The 20,489-nt window shown below is 37.7% G+C and overlaps 1 protein-coding gene across 33 annotated transcripts in view; it reads right to left on the reverse strand.

The window, feature by feature from the left end:
* Nucleotides 1-20,489, reverse strand: part of CACNA1D (calcium voltage-gated channel subunit alpha1 D) — a 260,786-nt gene that overhangs the window by 25,836 nt on the left and 214,461 nt on the right. For 18 of the 33 annotated variants that reach the window (XM_072126691.1, XM_072126697.1, XM_072126674.1 and 15 more), the window contains 9 exons: nt 18,572-18,610; nt 18,001-18,129; nt 17,084-17,149; nt 13,287-13,378; nt 13,034-13,193; nt 12,534-12,661; nt 10,270-10,366; nt 9,858-9,960; nt 5,121-5,222 (listed from right to left, as the gene is read on the reverse strand). In XM_072126691.1, coding sequence (XP_071982792.1) covers nt 5,121-5,222; nt 9,858-9,960; nt 10,270-10,366; nt 12,534-12,661; nt 13,034-13,193; nt 13,287-13,378; nt 17,084-17,149; nt 18,001-18,129; nt 18,572-18,610 — 916 coding nt within the window. Of the gene's footprint in view, nt 1-1,575; nt 3,172-5,120; nt 5,223-9,857; nt 9,961-10,269; nt 10,367-12,533; nt 12,662-13,033; nt 13,194-13,286; nt 13,379-17,083; nt 17,150-18,000; nt 18,130-18,571; nt 18,611-20,489 lie in introns of those variants that run through there. The other 15 variants (XM_072126701.1, XM_072126700.1, XM_072126696.1 and 12 more) reach the window with 2 other exon arrangements.

Raw genomic sequence — 20,489 nt, forward strand, 5'->3', positions numbered from 1 at the left:
GTGTGCAACCCATTAAAGGGATTCTCCACTGACACACAAGTTAGCACCTATTTCACAGGACAGGGTTTAACTTGCCGATTGTTGGGGGTCTCAGAGATGGGACATTCATAGATCATGAAAATGGGGTTCTGTTGTATCCCCGTTTTCACATGAGATGAAGGGAGCAGCCAGTTCTGCATGCGCTGGCAGCTCCATCCATCCCTACGGCACTGACAGAGATAGCCGCGCGCCGTGCTCGAAATCTTAGTCATCGTCATAGAGATAGGGCAGACAGAGTATACGTGGTACAACAAAACCCAATTTTCATGATCAGTTGGGGTCCCATTACTGAGACCCCCAATGATTATAAAGTTAGCCCCAATACTGTGGATAGTGGATATGTCAATGTCTAACCCCTTTAATGGAGTCTGACCAAATGTCAGCTCATGCCAGTGATTGTGGGAAGACAGCCAGACTATGTAGTGGCCGAATGAAAGGAAGGTCAGGCATTATGGATTTTAACCTGCTTGACTTATTCCATTTCATCTACTGAGAACACATGGACACTCAGCCAAGCCTGGTGTGCATGTGCATGGGGTAGTTTGAAGGCATTATTGTAGACTGAACAAGCTATCTAAGTGTATAGTCACTATAAGACATCTTCTATTCTGCATACCCGAATCCCTAGCTCTGGACCGCCTAGGACTATATGAGTGGTCATTCATTTGAATAGCTGGTAGTTCTACATTTCCCAAGTAGTGGCCACTGCAAACAGAAATGTATGGCTACCAACTGGTTCTGATAGGTAGCTGATCGTCATCGGTCTTCATTGCCAAAAGAAGACAATGTCTATATGTTATGCTCTATCTATATCAAGATAAGATCACAAGCGTAACTTTAATAATGGATACAATGTCTAAGTGAATGGATCTCCTGTGGCCACATACTTACCGTCTGCATGATAAGGGGGTATGATGTCAGGGGGTTGGTGTATATAAATATACATGACTCTTTAGGACCCATACATGCAGGCACGTCTACCAGTGATACTGTATTCTGAAGCATGCATCTGTGTATATATTAATAAATGGAGGGGAATACAGTTGGCAAGAGGCAACACTAGTTCCATGCCACCACCCTAAAACAGAATTGCTTCAGAATATTCTTACAGGATAGTTGAAAGGAAAAGAAAGGCTGCAGAAAAAGCTCAAGCACAGTAGTTACAACAAGAACAAAGCAGTCCCGTTATGCCATGCAAGCAGAAGGTCAACGACTAGAGAGACTGAAAAGAGACTACAAGAGACAGAAACAACGGTTTTAAATGTGCAGTATCGATGGGCTGGGTCTGCTGGTTATCAGATCTTCTTGGCCGTGGCGTATCGGCATTGTCTGTGGGTCGCCGCCCTAGTCTAGTGCCAATGCTAGGACTGCTCCTTGGGTCATGCTGAAGAGCAGAGTGGCTGGCATGCTCCTCATTATAGAGACTGAGAAGGTCACCTTCATAGCGCTCAGCCTCCATCATCACTGGCACTGGGGGTCCCCAAAGTTGCTTCCACACCTCAACATTCCTTAAAGACGCTTCAAGACTACAAAAGTAGAATAAGCTAAAAAATGACTAGTTCATAGGCATGCGGCTAGTTATATGAAGGGTGAGAGAGATGGATTCTGCACCTTTAAAACACCAGACATTTAGAAGATACGTAAGTCCCAGGAAGGTGGGCTGGTGACAGGGGAGACCTCACTCCATGCTCGGGACCTACAAGGGGGTCAATCGCATCAGTGGCTGCAGTATGTGGATACATACAGTGTAGAATAGCAAACCTCCGGGGAAATCCCTGCATAATTTATTATATTCTGCTGTTCTTCTCGTTCGGCATCTGTCTGTGGGCTCAGAATAAACTGTGTTATTTTTAGCGACATTCTCTCCTATCACCCCCGATTTCCAATTAATTCACAATTCTGTCTTTCAGTCTTGGGTTATAACTCAGCATTGGTCTGTTCCTGTTACTCCTCTGTAAATTTTATGAAAAAAGTGACAACTGGACGTTCCCCAATGTCAAAGAGGTGTATCCCAACACATTACGGGAGATTTATCATACACTGGCTTTATGTGCGGCAACATATGATGTAGTTTCCGCTCCCCGGCACCTGCCACATCTATTAGGTGGTGCTTGCTGTGTCAGCATAGGCAGTTCTATGCCAGGTCAGGGCCTGTCGCAGAATTCCCATATGCCGTATAGTCTTAATGGGCCTCGGCTATGGTTAGAGGGCAGGTGCAGGCCATGACCACCCTATCCTGGCCCACTCACCTGCTGGGTGCACCCCCTTCATGCCCACTTAGCGTGGAGGTTGCCCTTATAAATCTGGCCCATTGACTCCATTAAAACGGACTGCATGAAGTCAGATGGTGTCAAGAAAATACACCCCCAACTGCTAACACCCAGCTGTCAATGTTAAAGGGTTTGCTCCAGGTATTATTGTTATCCCCTATCCCCAGGATAAGGGATAACAATCTGTCTGGAAGAGGTCTCACTACTGATTAGCATAATGAGGGTCCCATTCTTATAAGTGATGGAGAAGCAGGTCTTGCATGCATCCTCCCACTCCATTCAATATTATCGGAAATCGAGGAGCACATGTGTAGTATAGTATAAAGAATCTAGATGTCTGGTGTCTGCTCAAAGAGTTTTACTGAATGTTATCATAAATCCATTCTCTGTAAGGAGGGATTGACAAGCCATTATAGTATTCCCTGATGTTTCCATCAGATCTGCGGCTCATGGCTCAGCCGTTTCCAGCATTGAGCTCTTTGTGATGAGACATCCCTTTAAAACTTGTAGTGATGTAGCAGAGCTTAGTTTGTCACTTTGTATTGTATCACACGTAAACTGTGTCTGGCTCTGCTTATATCTGTATAGGTCTCAGCTATACATTTATACATTGATGTGTTAGGCATATGCATTGACTGTATCCAGTGTCCCCCATTAGCAGAACATGCAATAGGTGACTTTTAGTAGTGAAATTAATAGTGGATACTGTCATACACCTCCAGCGGAGATGACGTTTTTTTAAAAAAAAAAAGGCCAGAATTTTCCATTAAGAAAGTGGATTTACAGCCATCGGATGTGACTGGCTATGGAGGATAAATCTATACTGCCAATGTCCCCTGTCACTCAGCCCAGCTGTGGATCACTGTGAAGAAGACACACAAAAGCACAAAACATATTCAATAAGTATCACAGCACTGATCAATAATAACATCTGTAGTGAGAAAAAAATAACAGGTCACACATAGAAATGTCTATAACAAATACAATGTTCAGTAATATCTGATGCACTGTAGGGAATATCACATTATAAGGACTGTGTGCAGCTTGTGTCTATCGCTGTATGGAGAGGCCATCATCATCATCAATTAGATGGAGTCTCCCCAATTATGGCATCACTAAAGCCAGGGCACAGCTATCAGTCTATGCTGTCCGCTATGTATTGGGAAATGATCTTCTTAATTCATTGTGAATTCAAGGTATAAATCATGTCATATAAATCATATAAGTGCACAGAATATATCTATTATGGTCTCCGAAGGTGTTGGAACAGTTCCAACATGATAATCCAAAAACTTTTCAAGTATTAAAGGGGTATTCTCGTCTGGGCATTCACATTCAGTTTCACTAATCTGCCCTATATAAACATTTCTTCAGTTGGATGTTATTAAAAAAAATGTTCCTGTGTGAAGATAATTTCCCATAAACATAGCCATGTTGTCCCTTAGAAACGAGATAGCTTCCTCGGATACGACCACCTCACATTTTGGCAGCGGTGGCCAGACATGCGCTATTGAGTCCTGCCTGACCTCCTGGATTCAGCGATCATTACCACAGGACGGATGTGGGACCTGCAGTAACTCCTGGACATTTCATATACAAAAATTTTTTTTTTATTTGTGAAATCCCTTCAGCAGAGGTGGTCGTATCCGAGGAAGCCATCTCGTTTCTAAGGGACAAAATGACTACATTTATGGGAAATTATCGTCACACAGGAACATTTTTTTTAACAACATCTAAATGAATAAATGTTTTTATAGAGCAGATTTATCAAACTGAATGTGAATGCCCAGGCGAGAATACCCCTTTAAGGTCAGTATGATGATCCCAGACTAATATGCACTGCTAGATGATGTATTAATCTTAGGGATTTTGATATTACTCTATCACTACTCACTATAGGTTTTTATCTCCTTAAAAGCGTAACTAAACCTTTGAAGCAAACAAATAGAGCAGGTGATAATAGTGAACTTTATAATATGTGTCATTAAGTAAAGCAGCTTCTCTGTGCCTTGTTTCCTGCTCTTTCTCCTGTAGTGAGCAGTGTATCTGAAAACCTTCTGAGGTCCACCCACTTCAGACAGATAAGGAAGCTAATGATTAACTCTTTCCTAGATACCTAGAGCTCATTGCCCTTGATCAGCTCTCTGAGGAGATTACAGACAGTCCCTGGACAGTCTAAAGAGTTCAGTCATTAGATACTTTATCAGGTTCCTTTATCTCTCATCAGATACAGATTCAGGACTGAAAGATTATTTACACAAACTGCTTAATACATGAAGATAAGGAGGAGGAAAAAAGGACACAGGAACAGATTTGTATAATAAAGTATATTACAAAGTTTACTGTTATCATTTGTACTATTCATTCTAATTGGATTTTGTAGAAAGTTTAGTTACACCTTAAGTAATAAATTCACCCTTGTTCATGTTTTTAACCAATCACATATACATGACCACTGTACTGTACAATTATTCCTTGATTGTTCAGTGTCAGTGTAGATTTTTGGTGATATGTATCTATGGCATTACAAGGATGTGCCATGTCGGTGCCAGCTCCATGTGTTGGATAACCACAAGTGATCTGAAAATGTCCAGGTATAAGAAGAGATAAGAGGCAAGGAAACAATATTTTGAATCACATTAGAATGATGTCCCAGCAATTAAAAAGTTCTATAATATGAAGAAGGCCTTGGTATTGTATTACTTAATCTAAAATAATGGGCAGTGTAGCAGGTCACCAATGGCACAGGTGTGTGAGCTGTGCAATGCAATAGTATTAGACAAATGCAGGGATTTAAAGTTTTACACTGACCGCCTGCAGGGGGCACCACTTGGTCCAGAAGCTTCATGCTGGTCTTCTTCCAGATTTTCTTGATGACAGCTCTGAGCTCCTCATTGGCTTGTTCTAGATTACCTGCAGGACAGGACAAGACACTTATGGAAGGGTCCATCACAACTTATAGAGGGATTGTATGAAAAAGGTAGAATGTTGCTGCTTTCTTTCAGATATAGCGCCACCCTTGTCCATAGGCCGGATCTGCAATACTAGAAGCAGTGTATGGACTGGAGCAGCGCTGTCACTGGAAGAAAGCAGAATCATCCAGAAATCAAACTGAACTTCCTCAAGTCATTTAACAGCAGGAACATATGTCTGTGCAAGAAAGACATGAGATGATATACAGATATGAGATATATAGACAGATACGAGATGGATGTACGCTTGTACTGTACAGTACAAAGCTGCACATATGATCTGATAGATAGACAGATAGACATATGATAAATAGATAGATATGAGATACATAGATATGGGATAGATAGATAGATAGATAGATAGATAGATATAAGATAAATAGATAGATAGATATAAGATAAATAGATAGATAGATAGATAGATAGATAGATAGGAGATAAATAGATAGATAGATAGATAGATAGATAGATAGATATAAGATAAATAGATAGATAGATAGATAGATAGATAGATAGATAGATAGATAGGAGATAGATAGATAGATATAAGATAAATAGATAGATAGATAGATAGATATGAGATAGATAGATAGATAGATAGATAGATAGGAAATAGATAGATAGATAGATAGATAGATAGATAGATAGATAGATAGATATGAGATAGATAGATATGGGATAGATAGATAGATAGATAGATAGATATAAGATAAATAGATAGATATAAGATAGATAGATAGATAGATAGATAGATAGATATAAGATAAATAGATAGATAGATAGATAGATAGATAGATAGATATAAGATAAATAGATAGATATAAGATAGATAGATAGATAGATAGATAGAAGATAAATAGATAGATAGATAGATAGATATGAGATAGATAGATATGGGATAGATAGATAGATAGATAGATATAAGATAAATAGATAGATATAAGATAGATAGATAGATAGATAGATAGATATAAGATAAATAGATAGATATAAGATAGATAGATAGATAGATAGATAGATAGATATAAGATAAATAGATAGATATAAGATAGATAGATAGATAGATAGATAGAAGATAAATAGATAGATAGATAGATAGATAGATATGAGATAGATAGATATGGGATAGATAGATAGATAGATAGATAGATAGATAGATAGATATAAGATAAATAGATAGATATAAGATAGATAGATAGATAGATAGATAGATATAAGATAAATAGATAGATATAAGATAGATAGATAGATAGATAGATAGATAGATAGATAGATATAAGATAAATAGATAGATATAAGATAGATAGATAGATAGATAGATAGATAGATAGATAGATAGATAGAAGATAAATAGATAGATAGATAGATAGATAGATAGGAGATAGATAGATAGATATAAGATAAATAGATAGATAGATAGATAGATAGATAGATAGATAGGAGATAGATAGATATAAGATAAATAGATAGATAGATAGATAGATAGATAGATAGATATGAGATAGATAGATAGATAGATAGATAGATAGGAGATAGATAGATAGATAGATAGATATGAGATAGATAGATATGGGATAGATAGATAGATAGATAGATATAAGATAAATAGATATATATAAGATAGATAGATAGATAGATATAAGATAAATAGATAGATATAAGATAGAGAGATAGATAGATAGATAGATAGATAGATAGGAGATAGATAGATAGATAGATAGATAGATAGGAGATAGATAGATAGATATAAGATAGATAGATATAAGATAAATAGATTGATATAAGATAGATAGATAGATAGATAGATAGATAGATAGATAGATATAAGATAAATAGATAGATATAAGATAGATAGATAGATAGATAGATAGATAGATAGATAGATAGATAGATAGATAGAAGATAAATAGATAGATAGATAGATAGATAGATAGATAGATAGATATGAGATAGATAGATATGGGATAGATAGATAGATAGATAGATATAAGATAGATAGATATAAGATAGATAGATAGATAGATAGATAGATAGATAGATATAAGATAAATAGATAGATATAAGATAGATAGATAGATAGATAGATAGATAGATAGATAGATAGATAGATATAAGATAAATAGATAGATATAACATAGATAGATAGATAGATAGATAGAAGATAAATAGATAGATAGATAGATAGATAGATAGATAGATAGATAGATATGAGATAGATAGATATGGGATAGATAGATAGATAGATAGATATAAGATAAATAGATAGATATAAGATAGATAGATAGATAGATAGATAGATAGATATAAGATAAATAGATAGATATAAGATAGATAGATATAAGATAAATAGATAGATATAAGATAGATAGATAGATAGATAGATAGAAGATAAATAGATAGATAGATAGATAGATAGATAGATAGATAGATAGATAGGAGATAGATAGATAGATATAAGATAAATAGATAGATAGATAGATAGATAGATAGATAGGAGATAGATAGATATAAGATAAATAGATAGATAGATAGATAGATAGATAGATAGATAGATAGATAGATAGATATGAGATAGATAGATAGATAGATAGGAGATAGATAGATAGATAGATAGATAGATAGATAGATAGATAGATATGAGATAGATAGATATGGGATAGATAGATAGATAGATAGATAGATAGATAGATAGATAGATAGATATAAGATAAATAGATATATATAAGATAGATAGATAGATAGATATAAGATAAATAGATAGATATAAGATAGATAGATAGATAGATAGATAGATAGATAGATAGATAGATAGATAGATAGATAGGAGATAGATAGATAGATAGATAGATAGATAGGAGATAGATAGATAGATATAAGATAGATAGATATAAGATAAATAGATAGATATAAGATAGATAGATAGATAGATAGATAGATAGATAGATAGATAGATAGATAGATAGATAGATAGGAGATAGATAGATAGATAGATAGATAGATAGGAGATAGATAGATAGATAGATAGATAGATATGAGATAGATAGATATGGGATAGATAGATAGATAGATATAAGATAAATAGATAGATTGATAGATAGATAGATAGATAGATAGATAGATAGATATAAGATAAATAGATAGATATAAGATAGATAGATAGATAGATAGATATAAGATAAATAGATAGATATAACATAGATAGATAGATAGATAGATAGATAGATAGATAGAAGATAAATAGATAGATAGATAGATAGATAGATAGATAGATAGATAGATAGATATGAGATAGATAGATATGGGATAGATAGATAGATAGATAGATAGATAGAAGATAAATAGATAGATATAAGATAGATAGATAGATAGATAGATATAAGATAAATAGATAGATATAAGATAGATAGATAGATAGATAGATAGATAGATAGATAGATATAAGATAAATAGATAGATATAAGATAGATAGATAGATAGATAGATAGATAGAAGATAAATAGATAGATAGATAGATAGATAGATAGATAGATAGATAGATAGGAGATAGATAGATAGATATAAGATAAATAGATAGATAGATAGATAGATAGATAGATAGATAGGAGATAGATAGATATAAGATAAATAGATAGATAGATAGATAGGAGATAGATAGATAGATAGATAGATAGATAGATAGATAGATAGATAGATAGATAGATATGAGATAGATAGATATGGGATAGATAGATAGATAGATAGATAGATAGATAGATAGATAGATAGATAGATATAAGATAAATAGATATATATAAGATAGATAGATAGATAGATATAAGATAAATAGATAGATATAAGATAGATAGATAGATAGATAGATAGATAGATAGATAGATAGATAGATAGGAGATAGATAGATAGATAGATAGGAGATAGATAGATAGATATAAGATAGATAGATATAAGATAAATAGATAGATATAAGATAGATAGATAGATAGATAGATAGATAGGAGATAGATAGATAGATAGATAGATAGATAGGAGATAGATAGATAGATAGATAGATAGATAGATAGATATATATGAGATAGATAGATATGGGATAGATAGATAGATAGATAGATAGATAGATATAAGATAAATAGATAGATTGATAGATAGATAGATAGATAGATATAAGATAGATAGATAGATATAAGATAAATAGATAGATATAAGATAGATAGATAGATGGATAGATAGATAGATAGGAGATAGATAGATAGATAGATAGATAGATATGAGATAGATAGATATGGGATAGATAGATAGATAGATAGATATAAGATAAATAGATAGATAGATAGATAGATAGATAGATAGATAGATAGATAGATAGATATGAGATAGATAGATAGATAGATAGATAGATAGATAGATAGATAGATAGATAGGAGATAGATAGATATGAGATAGATAGATATGGGATAGATAGATAGATATAAGATAAATAGATAGATATAAGATAGATAGATAGATAGATAGACAGATGGATATAAGATAGATAGATAGATAAATAGATAGATAGATAGATAGATAGATATGAGAAACATACCCTCAGTTTTGATTTTTAGGGCAGTCCTAACCAGAGCAAACAAGGTGGCATTAAACATCACTGTCCCGTCACTATTCAGTGGCATATTCATTGCAACCAGTCTCTGTAGAAGGGCACAAATATGTATTACTATGTGTATAATGTGTAATATTAGGTAACAGATCTTCTTCGCAGTGGACTAATTCCAGTACAGACATCAGACAGAAGTACATATAAAGTACATAAATCAGTCTTCCTTACATAACATGTGACCATGAAATAACAAAACGTAGATTTTAGAAAAAAACAAGTATTTTTTTCCTTAATAAAAATTGCCGATGCGTCAAAATAACGATGACATTTATAGCACTCGAAAAAAAAAAGATCCAATTCAGAATTCTCAGATCCCCATCTCTGTGCTGTGTTATGGTACCTTGCAGGCGACTCTGTGTGGGCAGAGTTTCCCAAATCCCAGAGGCGGCTGGATGCGTCGGAGCAGGGTGACCACGTCCAGATGCTTTATTCTTCCCCTACATCATGTACAATGATTAGACCCTTCATACAATCCATCTCTACAGTCAGCAATGCTAACCCCCCTACTAACCAGACTCTTCACATGATCTGATATCCACCCCCCATTCTGCATGCTATTTTCATTAACCACTGGACAGCTTGTTTTTTGTGGGATAAGTAGTTTTTTTTTTCCCTAAGGCTGCATTGTGGGGATCAAATATTGTATTGAAAAACGTATTCATTTTTTAAAGGGAAATGGAGAAAATATAATTTTTTTTTTCATTTTCTTTTCTTTTTCTTATTTGCATGCCACAGAATAAACACCATGTTAAATTTATTCTATGGGTCGGTACATTCACGGCAATATCATAAGTATTTTATGTTATACTATTTGTAAAAATATAAAAATATAAATAATATTCTCAGAGACATCATATTTGTAATATCTCAGTTGACAAAGCTGAGGGCTTGTTTTTTTTTTCTGTGGTAAGTTAAACTTTTCATTGGTCCCATTTGGACATATAGGCCCACATTCATAAAAGCAGGTTGTCCGAGACTAACTAAAAAGAAACAAGGTGGCCAGGGGTGGGTTGCATAAAAAAACCCAAACTAGTACTTACTTCATCCTCCTGGTGTCCCACGAGGTAAGTACTGGTTAATTTTTTTTATGCAGCCCACCCTCGGACACCTCGTTTATTCTAGTTAGTCTTTGACAACCCAGTTAAGACATTTGCACCAGTTTTCTGTCTGACTTTGTACTAGAAAGAACATGCAAACTGCTTGCACGCGTATTTATAAAGTGTCTGCGCCAGTTTTATATCCGGGCTGCTCCGACAAGACAGAAAAAATGTGCACCTAAAGGGGCGAGTTAGTTCTTAGTCGGAGTTTGCTCCACATTTATAACGGACACGCGCCACAAATCTGTCTGCGCCACAATTAATGTGATTAAAGGAAACCTGGCAGGTATAAGAGGGAAATACCGAGTACCAGCTCAGGGTGAGCTGGTGCCGGAGCTTATTTTTGTTAGTGTTTTAAACCGCAGTATCGAGGTTTAAAACACTTTTTAAACTTTATGGCCGAAGCTGCTTCGGCGCAGGGAGGTACATGCTCGGCGCACCATGCACGCGACCGTGCCGCGGCTCTCATTCACTTCCTATGTAGCCGCATGCACGGTCGCGCGCATGGTGCGCCGAGCGCGTACCTCCCTGCGCCGACGCAGCTTCGGCCATAAAGTTTAAAAAGTGTTTTAAACCGCGATACTGCGGTTTAAAACACTAACAAGAATAAGCTCCGGCACCAGCTCACCCTGAGCTGGTACTCGGTATTTCCCTCTTATACCTGCCACTTCAAGTGGTAGGTTTCCTTTAAGTGATTAATTCGCAGGAGATTGTTACCAAATTTCAGGGCTTTTTTTAAAAAATTTAAGACATTTTTAGAGAAAATAGTTATTTTTGTTTTCTTTTTTACTCTTGACATGTAGTTGATAAATCTTTGAAATATGCAAATATATCTACACATACGCCATCATTTGATCACTCATATGCTGCCAGCAACACTAGTGTCTGAAAAGTTACCATATTTTTCAATGGGCAAGGAGGAGGGTCTGTGTATAAATGTAGCAAAGGTATCTGTGCGCGAATGCAAGATAACTGACTGCACGCGAATGCAGCAGAGCTGTGTTTTCACAAATGTAGCAGTGCTGTCTGTGCCGAAAAGTAGCAACACTGTGTGCACATGCAGCAGACCTGTCTGTGCGCAAACACAGTGGAGCTGTAGCAAATGTAGCGGAGCTGTTTCTGTGTGAATGTAGCAGAGCTGTCTGTGTACATATTATTGCAAAGAGCTGTGTGTGTGACAACCAGGGAATTTTTAAATAGTGTCAAATAATTTTTTCCTATTTTAATTATCAAATCTGAGATGCGTCTTATAGTTAAGTGAGTCTTATATTCTGCAAAATACAGTCACTTTTTTTTTCAAATCCAATTTCTTTTGGAAGGAGAGTGGACAAGTAACTGCACAAGACACCTCTCTAAAACCCCAATTGTCAATGACTGGTAAGCAATACTATAGGAAAATGTATAGCAGGACGCAACTTAACTCATTGATAGCCTCCAGGAGTGGATACTCACACAGCTCTAATACACACATAGGGCACACATAAATGAAGTAGAGAAAGAAACTGACTTGGCCTCTGGATCATATTCAGACCATATTCTTTTAAATTCATCCAGATGATGTGGACCCAGAATGGACCAATCACGAGTCAGGTAGTCAAAGTTATCCATGATGACGGCCACAAACAGGTTGATGATCTGATGGTATTGAAATAAGTCAGTGATTACACAGTGAATGATGCAGATCCGGTATGAGATCTCAGCAATGTCCCAGCCACAAGGGATTCAGTACAGAAGGGTATTAATACCCAGTAACCTGCTGCACTCCAGGGACACTAGTCCACTAGTCACCAGGTTGGGAGTACATGGTACCCTAATTAAATGTATGACCAGCTGCTTCATTCAATTTTTCTGGGACTGGCAGAGATAGCTGAGTACAGTACTCTCCCAGAAGGACTGTAAATGGAGCAGCCATGGATCTGGGACCAGACACTTCCTTAATTTGGGGAGTACATGGGACCCCAGTACTTGTTATCAATTCAGCAAGTGCTTTTGCTCCCCTTTACTTACCAAGAACGCACACAGCATATAAAAGGTGATGAAATAAACAATTGCAAAATTGCTGCCGCATGTGTTCTCCTCCCCGGGGTTGTAATCTGATTCTGGGTCGCAGCGCTTTCCTGGTAAGCATGCCAGCATGATATCCTGCCAGGCCTCGCCGGTGGCACACCTTTTGGAGATGACACAAGGTGTCACATGATAAGATTCAATCACGGCTACATATTTATGTAATATAATAAAAGCACTAATAATCTACAGGTACCTGAATAACAGCAGAACCGCCTGTGGAAATGTCTGAAAGTTGTTGTTCCTATTAATTTGGGTGCCATCTCTCATAGCAATTTTACCAAAAACCTGAAAAAAGGGAATACGCCTCATATTAGGGGAACTCAATACTGGTATAACATTTCAATACAATCCATGTCCCCTAACTTTCTAGGCCTACTCTGGTGTGACAGCCCGTTCTGCATCCCCTCCAGTTGCGCCTCTGACTATAGCACCAATAGTATTGTTACAGTACATTCCAAGACAAAGATTTCATGAGGCTACAACATATATGTTCTGGTGACTGAAATGGGCATGAGACAATTTAGGAACATGTATAATTCAGATTTTTTTTGTTTTATAGAGACATCCCCAAGAAGAGAACTTCTAAAAACAACTAGTAAAAGGTTAAACTACTTGGGACTAAAGGAGTTTTCTGTAGATTCATAAAGTCCCCAGTGGGCCGGGGGTGGAGGGGAGAACACATTCTTTCCCAACTATGGCCCCTGGGTCCAGCTTCACTTTGGTTCTCCAGAAAGTTACAGGTCACTACCTCCAGTGATTGGCCTCCTCTGAAAACCAAAGAGACATCACAAGGTACAAGGACATTCAATGGAGGAAGGTCCAGTTACCATCCGAAACTTCCAGCCAAATGCTGACCAGAGCAAAGCAGGAACTGGAAGCCGGAGGAGGGTAAGTATTTGTTGTTTTTTCCCTTATGTGCTGAAGTTATACTTATTTTGGCAAAGGAATGCGTTCGAGATTGTAAGCTCCAATTCGCTTTCATTGTTTCTCTTATTGCTCAGTAATTACTTATTTTATTTGTATGTGTACCCTCTGATCTGTACAGCGCTGCCACCATATAAAGAAAGATTTATTATTATTACATAATAGTATACAGGCGGTCCCCTTACTTAAGAACACCCGACTTACAGGCGACCCCTAGTTACAAACGGACCTCAGGATGTGGGTAATTTACTGCACTTTACCTTTAGACTACAATAAACAGCAATAAAAGTTAGTAAAGGTGTCTGTAATGAAGCTTTATTGTTAATTGTCACATTGAGACCAAAAAAAAAATTGACTGGGCTTACAATTATAAAATATACAGTTCTGACTTACATACAAATTCAACTTAAGAACAAACCTACAGAACCTATCCTGTACGTAACCCGGGGACTGCCTGTATTAGGTTACATTCAGACGGCCGATGCCCGGGGGACCGTAGCATGGCAGGCACATGGCGGCGCGAGGAGAGGAGGAGGTGGTGAGCGCTGCTCAACCCCGCCCCTCTAGATAGGAATACACAGCGCACAGCGCCGAATTCCGTCGGACGATAGGATATGTCCTATCTTTCCACGGGGTATGGAGCAGTACGGTGCCGCACGTAGGGCGCCGTGACTCCACTGCGATGTATAGGGGGCGTATATCGGCTGTATATACGTCCCCCATACGTTGGTGTAATTATAGCCTAAGACAGTACATCATCTTTCCATATGACCGCTCCTTTACACAATGATTGGCATCCATAAGGAACTAATTTGCATTAAGATAAAAAAAAAAAAATTCCAAAAAATGATGTATTATTGGGAAAGTTCTTACACAATGACGTTAAGACTTGTGGGGTGAAAGCTGCTAGACTTCCCTGTAAGGAAATCTGAAATCCTGAAAGTTTAACAATCTGACTGAATGGGGAATTATTCTAATTATGCAAAATTCGTCATTCTGCAGTTTCACCTGCTCCTGCGTCAATGAGTGCATCACTGCGGTGGCAAGATACCAAAGATGTAAACTTTTAAGAAATGGTTGAACAAAATAACACGTGACAATTGCCACCCACCAGAAAATAAGTAACTCAATTTACTAAACAGTCATCCCAATTACGCTGAACACCATAATTGGGGGTATACAGGAAGAATGAGACACCCAGACACATGTTATGGGGTGATTCTGTGGAATTGGGCAGAAATAATAGGACTTTTTCTTGTGTAGAGGGTGATTAGTCCATCTGTGTTTGGACTTTTATATTAACTACTGTCACAAAAAATTATAACAACAGAATACTAAAGGATCCATTAGAATTCTTACTGACATCGATGGACATTTGGATGGATCAGTAAGTCTTCTATTGTTATAATTTTTGTGAAGGAAGTTAATAGCAGAAGTCTAAATGCTGGTGTGAACTAGGAATGAGGTAGTTTAAAACCCAAAGGAAATTGTGCTTAGCAGTGAATTTAGGCTGAAGTGTTTAAAGAAAACTTATTTGCATATTTCCCGGAATCCCCTAGAGAAGCATCAAAGGCTATAATGGGGCACATTTACGTACCCGGTCCTGTCTCGATCCCTGATCCGAAAGGTCCGACGAAGATGAAGTCCGGCACGATTCACCAACATTGTGCGCCCTTCTTCTTCCCGGTGTATGTGATTGCATGTCTTGCGACACAATTTACGATGTTAAATTCCGCGCGTTGTCTGAATCCGTCGGATCATCCGACGGCCCGCCCCCAGATTTGTGTCATGTGAAAGCCAGCACCTATGCGTCAAAATCCGATCGTGTGCGCCAAAAACTCCTGTTAAGTGCGGCGCAGCATGGAAATCATCAGGAAACCCGACAAAAATGCGGTCCACGGACCCTTAGTAAATGAGCCCCAATGTCTCCACAAGCCTGCAAGGGGGCCAAAGTGTCCATAAGAAGAGCTCTTAAGAAGACCTACTCAAAAGTCTCCAACTATGCTAAACCAGTTCCCTACACTGTACTGAAGAGATGCAAAGACATGCAAACAGCGCTGTCTACAGTTGGGAATCTCTTCCTTTTAGAATAGATATACTGGTTTGGGTTTTAACCCGCATCATGTCATTAGGCTTCCTGAAAGTTAAGCTTGATATTAAGGGAGCTGCCTTAAAAGGTAGCCAAGAGGCAATCTTTTCTTTCTCCAATCCTGAAAAATGTATTTGTACATTTCTCAGTTGCCTTTCCAAAATGACTTTTAAGTGGCACCACCTCCTCACGTGGAGACAATGTCGAGAACTGCAATTTGGGGCACAGGTGGGAGAGTGTTTCCTCTTCCTCTAAAGACAGTTGCCAATGAGGTTCTTTGGTTTGACAAACTCGCTGCATATAATTGCAAAATTTACCAGTCTGAACCTAGAATCACACAACTATACTCAAATGGTCCGTTCAGTTCAGTTATTCTAGGTTCAGTCCTTTTAATCCCAGTGTGCTCAGAGCAAGTTTGTCGGACCAGCCTCACTCCTGAGCAACAGGCTATACACTCCTCTTTTCATTACCCCTTACCCCTTTTTTGTATTGAGTTGGATCCCATATTCTGTGACTACCCTGTTCTGGTAATATTATTAAGTACAAAAACTTATTGAACTATAAAGAGGCAACCAACATATAACCAGCCTGTGCCAACTGTGATCAAGTTGGAGCATTACAGACTGTTATAGTTTCTGGGGGGCAGAAGGATCGGCTTTTACAATTCATGTACCTAATTCTTTTGGTCATGTATATGATGGAGCTGAGCTTATATAACTGTAAGGCTGTTGCCCATAAACTCACTCAATGCTTATGCGGGATTTACCAGCCCCAACCTACAACTGCTGAACTGAACGGATCACTTGGTCCCATAAATCCTAGGAGTGCCTAGGAGTGAGTGTTTTTGGAACAAACCAGCTCGTGGGAATTGGGCGTAAGGAAGGCTTTCGACTAGACCTTAAATATGTGACATTAAACTAAAGGTAGTGTTGTGGCACCTCTTATAGCTGATCATCAATATACATTAAGAGCATTACCTGCATGCCAATCACAGCGTAGATGAAAAACAGCATGGCAATAAGGAGGGCGACATAGGGTAAAGCCTGCAAGAAAAGATTGGTCATACATTATATGATCCATGTGCTGACAGGGAGTATAATGGGAAGTCCACCATGTCCTTCCACCTCAAAACTGTGGAGGACACAGGAGAAAATCAGAGGTTTCTAGAATGGGTTTGGAATATTCTCAAAATTGGCCTAATTTACTTTTGGCCAGTCGCTACGATTTTAGCAGTTCTTCTCCCTCAGAAATTCTTCCCTGATGGAGCCAAAAACAAGTGGAGGAGGATTTGAGGAACTTTCTTGCTTGACTGCTGCTCTATTCAAACTGCATCTAGGCATAGTCTGGCATCCAGGGGGACAGGGATGCCCCATTTTAGCTACTACTGAGGGTTTGACCACAAGGACTGACTGATTTTAAAAATGCCGTTGTCAGCATTCTGAATCATTTCAGCACTTTATATAAGTTTAATTCACATAACCTGAGGAGAAAAGGGCACACACAGGCTGCAGCTGCTCCATCTGAGGGACTCACCACACGCTGCTGGCAGGGAGCCAGGTAATGTGAAATAAAGTGTTATAAAAGTACTGAAATGATTCAGAATGTTAAAATCTGCATAGTATATGCTATTGGAACCTGCCACAAGCTAAAGGTGACATTCCTGCTGACAAATTCGCTTTAAGTGTAATTAAGTAGATAGGGGAGATTTCAGTAATGTGCATATTACACCATAGCCAACTAACAACTTAGTGCCAATGACTTCTTCACCTTATACCACTATGCCCTCATATCTCTGTAATACCCACTAGAAGTGTGCCCCTTTTTGTAAGCATCTCTATCGATAACTGTTCTAGTCTTTACCAGAGATAAAAACAGATAAAAACACATGACCTACCTGAAAGGACTTTATAAATGTCCACAGAAGTGTTCGGATCCCTTCTCCCCTGCTTAGTAGTTTCACGAGTCGCATGACTCTGAATAGACGGAAGAAGGTGATAGAGATGCGGGCGCTGTCTTCTGAGCTCTGGAAGGCATTGGGAAAATCACGGGTATAAGGAGCAGATGTGAGTAAAGGAGACAGAGCAGGAGGTGGCTGCACATAGTAATAATGTTGAGCAATTGTAGTAAATTTAGAGTAGGTGACTAGTACTGTAGCAGATGGAGTGGTAAACAATGTCTATTATATTACTGAGACTTTCCATTCACTGAAGCGTAGCGTTACATTTTGGTAGACGCAGGGCTCACCCAAGGCACCGGCTATGCTACGCTAAAGCTGCATGCTAAGACAAACTTGAGCTGTGAGAGCACACACATGCATATCTCAGCCTAAGTTCTCAATCCGGAGGATGGAATGAATGCCATAAATCCCACTTCAGACCCTTTGGAAAAAACACAGCAAACCAAAGGCAAGCCAGCAGGAAATGATACAAAGTAACGGCAAACCATTCCGGGACCACTCATCTTACCGCTGGGTCCCCAGTGGGGCCTTGTTCAGTTGGCATTGGCTTTAAAAAAATCAAAAATAATAGATATTAAAAAAAATGTACCAAGGGGAACAAGATGCAGAAGACTGGATGCGGAGGCAACAAGGTCTCATGAACAGAAGGTCCTACTGGGCTTGGGGCAAGTACATGCTAAAACGGATCACAGCAGAGAATAAAAACCTGAATTTCAGGGTAACCAATGATTGTGAGAGATCTGTAATATAAAGTGCCAACCATTCTTGTGATATTTTCCAATAATGGGGCTCCATATAAGCAGATATGGTCAAAAATGGGATCAATTTGCCCAGGGGTAATATCAGGGTAACCTACTTTGGAGGAGTAATCTCCCAGGTTGTAGAAAATTGGCGAAAACTAAATCCTATCTAAATCTTACAAAGTCGTGAAACACATTTGCTTTTGATCTGCCTTGATGTTTCGGCCATTACAACTAGAGTTGAGCTAAACTATTCATAGATTTGGTAAGGATCTGCTATTTTTCAGAGAGCAAAGTGAATCCGAATCCTTTCTGTTTGATTTGGACAAATCTTTTTAAAGTGGCGACCAGCTACTGCAGTAGGTCAGGGGAGCTGGAAAATGTAAAATTCGAAAAAAAATAAAATAAAATTTAAAAAAATTAACGAAATGAGAGAGAACCATGTCATAAAAAAATCTGTCCTCTGCTCTAGAAGACTAGAGGTTGGTTGAATGCCAATTTCCAGGAAAACTGGAGCAACATCGGTTCTGATTGAATACAGACCCGTACTAAATCTTTGGAAAAAGTCGGCAAAACTTTAGAGAGTCAAATCTTGAACGATTTGCTTATCTCTTATTTCAACTTTACCCAATTAGTTATAATTAGCTACACAATACACAAAACATCGAAAATATCAAGGAGCAGGTGCAAGTTGCCCAAAGGACAACCTAGATTCATAGCCATTCATCCTATGTAAAATCATGACTCCGATGCCACTACTTAACGACTGCACTGAATGCAATTTTCCCCAAAAAAATTCACCAAATTGTTGCTGGCTTTACTAAGCCAATTCTAGAGCTTCATTAGAAAGAAACTGAATACAGAACTGTTACTGGAGGATCTTCTGGCCACAATACCACATTTGTGTCACATTTATCATTATAATGGAAAAAACAGCAAACTGTAAATTGTCTTATATTACGTAACATTCTTAGTATAAGGTATGGGGTTCATGCATAAGTTACAGGTAACTACCGTAATTTTTATACTGAAAAATGGAAAAACTGGATTTTTTTAAATGTTTTTTATTTGCTCCATATATGGCTGGAGCATAGCTACCCTTACAACAAACTCTGTATAAATCAATACTACAATATGTGTTGATGAGTAGTTATACTATCTCTGGCCTTTGTATCATGTATTCTGCAAAAAGACTCTGCAGACTCTATCTCTGATTTTTAGTTGTCTAAGGGGGGAGACTAGCTACTAAGATGTCTCCCATACACTGCATGATTCTGCTAATCTAAGGGGGTAATTTAGTCTGGATATTTGTCTATGACTTTTTTTCCTTGTTTTGGGCGGGTTTTGGACTGCTTTGATTTATCTTAGAGAGTGATACATCTTATGAGCCTGTGGGTTTTCCCCAATTTTTTTTTTTTTTTTTAAAGTTGCACAGAACTCGCAAAAACTCATCAGCAACCCAGTCAATGGAAGTTGTTTGTGTGTGTGTGCACGTGTCTCTCCTCTCTTGCTTAAAGGACATCTACCACCAGGATGAAGAATTATGACCATACACACTTAAGAAAACACTTAAATAAAGGCTTTTAAAATTAAGCAAATAAGCCTGCACCTTAGTGCAGGCTTACTGCCTGGTTGGGAGGCAGGAGACGGACAGTAAACCTGCAGGAAGGTGTCCATAATTAACAG

The sequence above is a fragment of the Engystomops pustulosus genome, chromosome 10 (genome assembly GCF_040894005.1).
Source record: "Engystomops pustulosus chromosome 10, aEngPut4.maternal, whole genome shotgun sequence".
NCBI classification, from domain to species: Eukaryota; Metazoa; Chordata; class Amphibia; order Anura; family Leptodactylidae; genus Engystomops; species Engystomops pustulosus.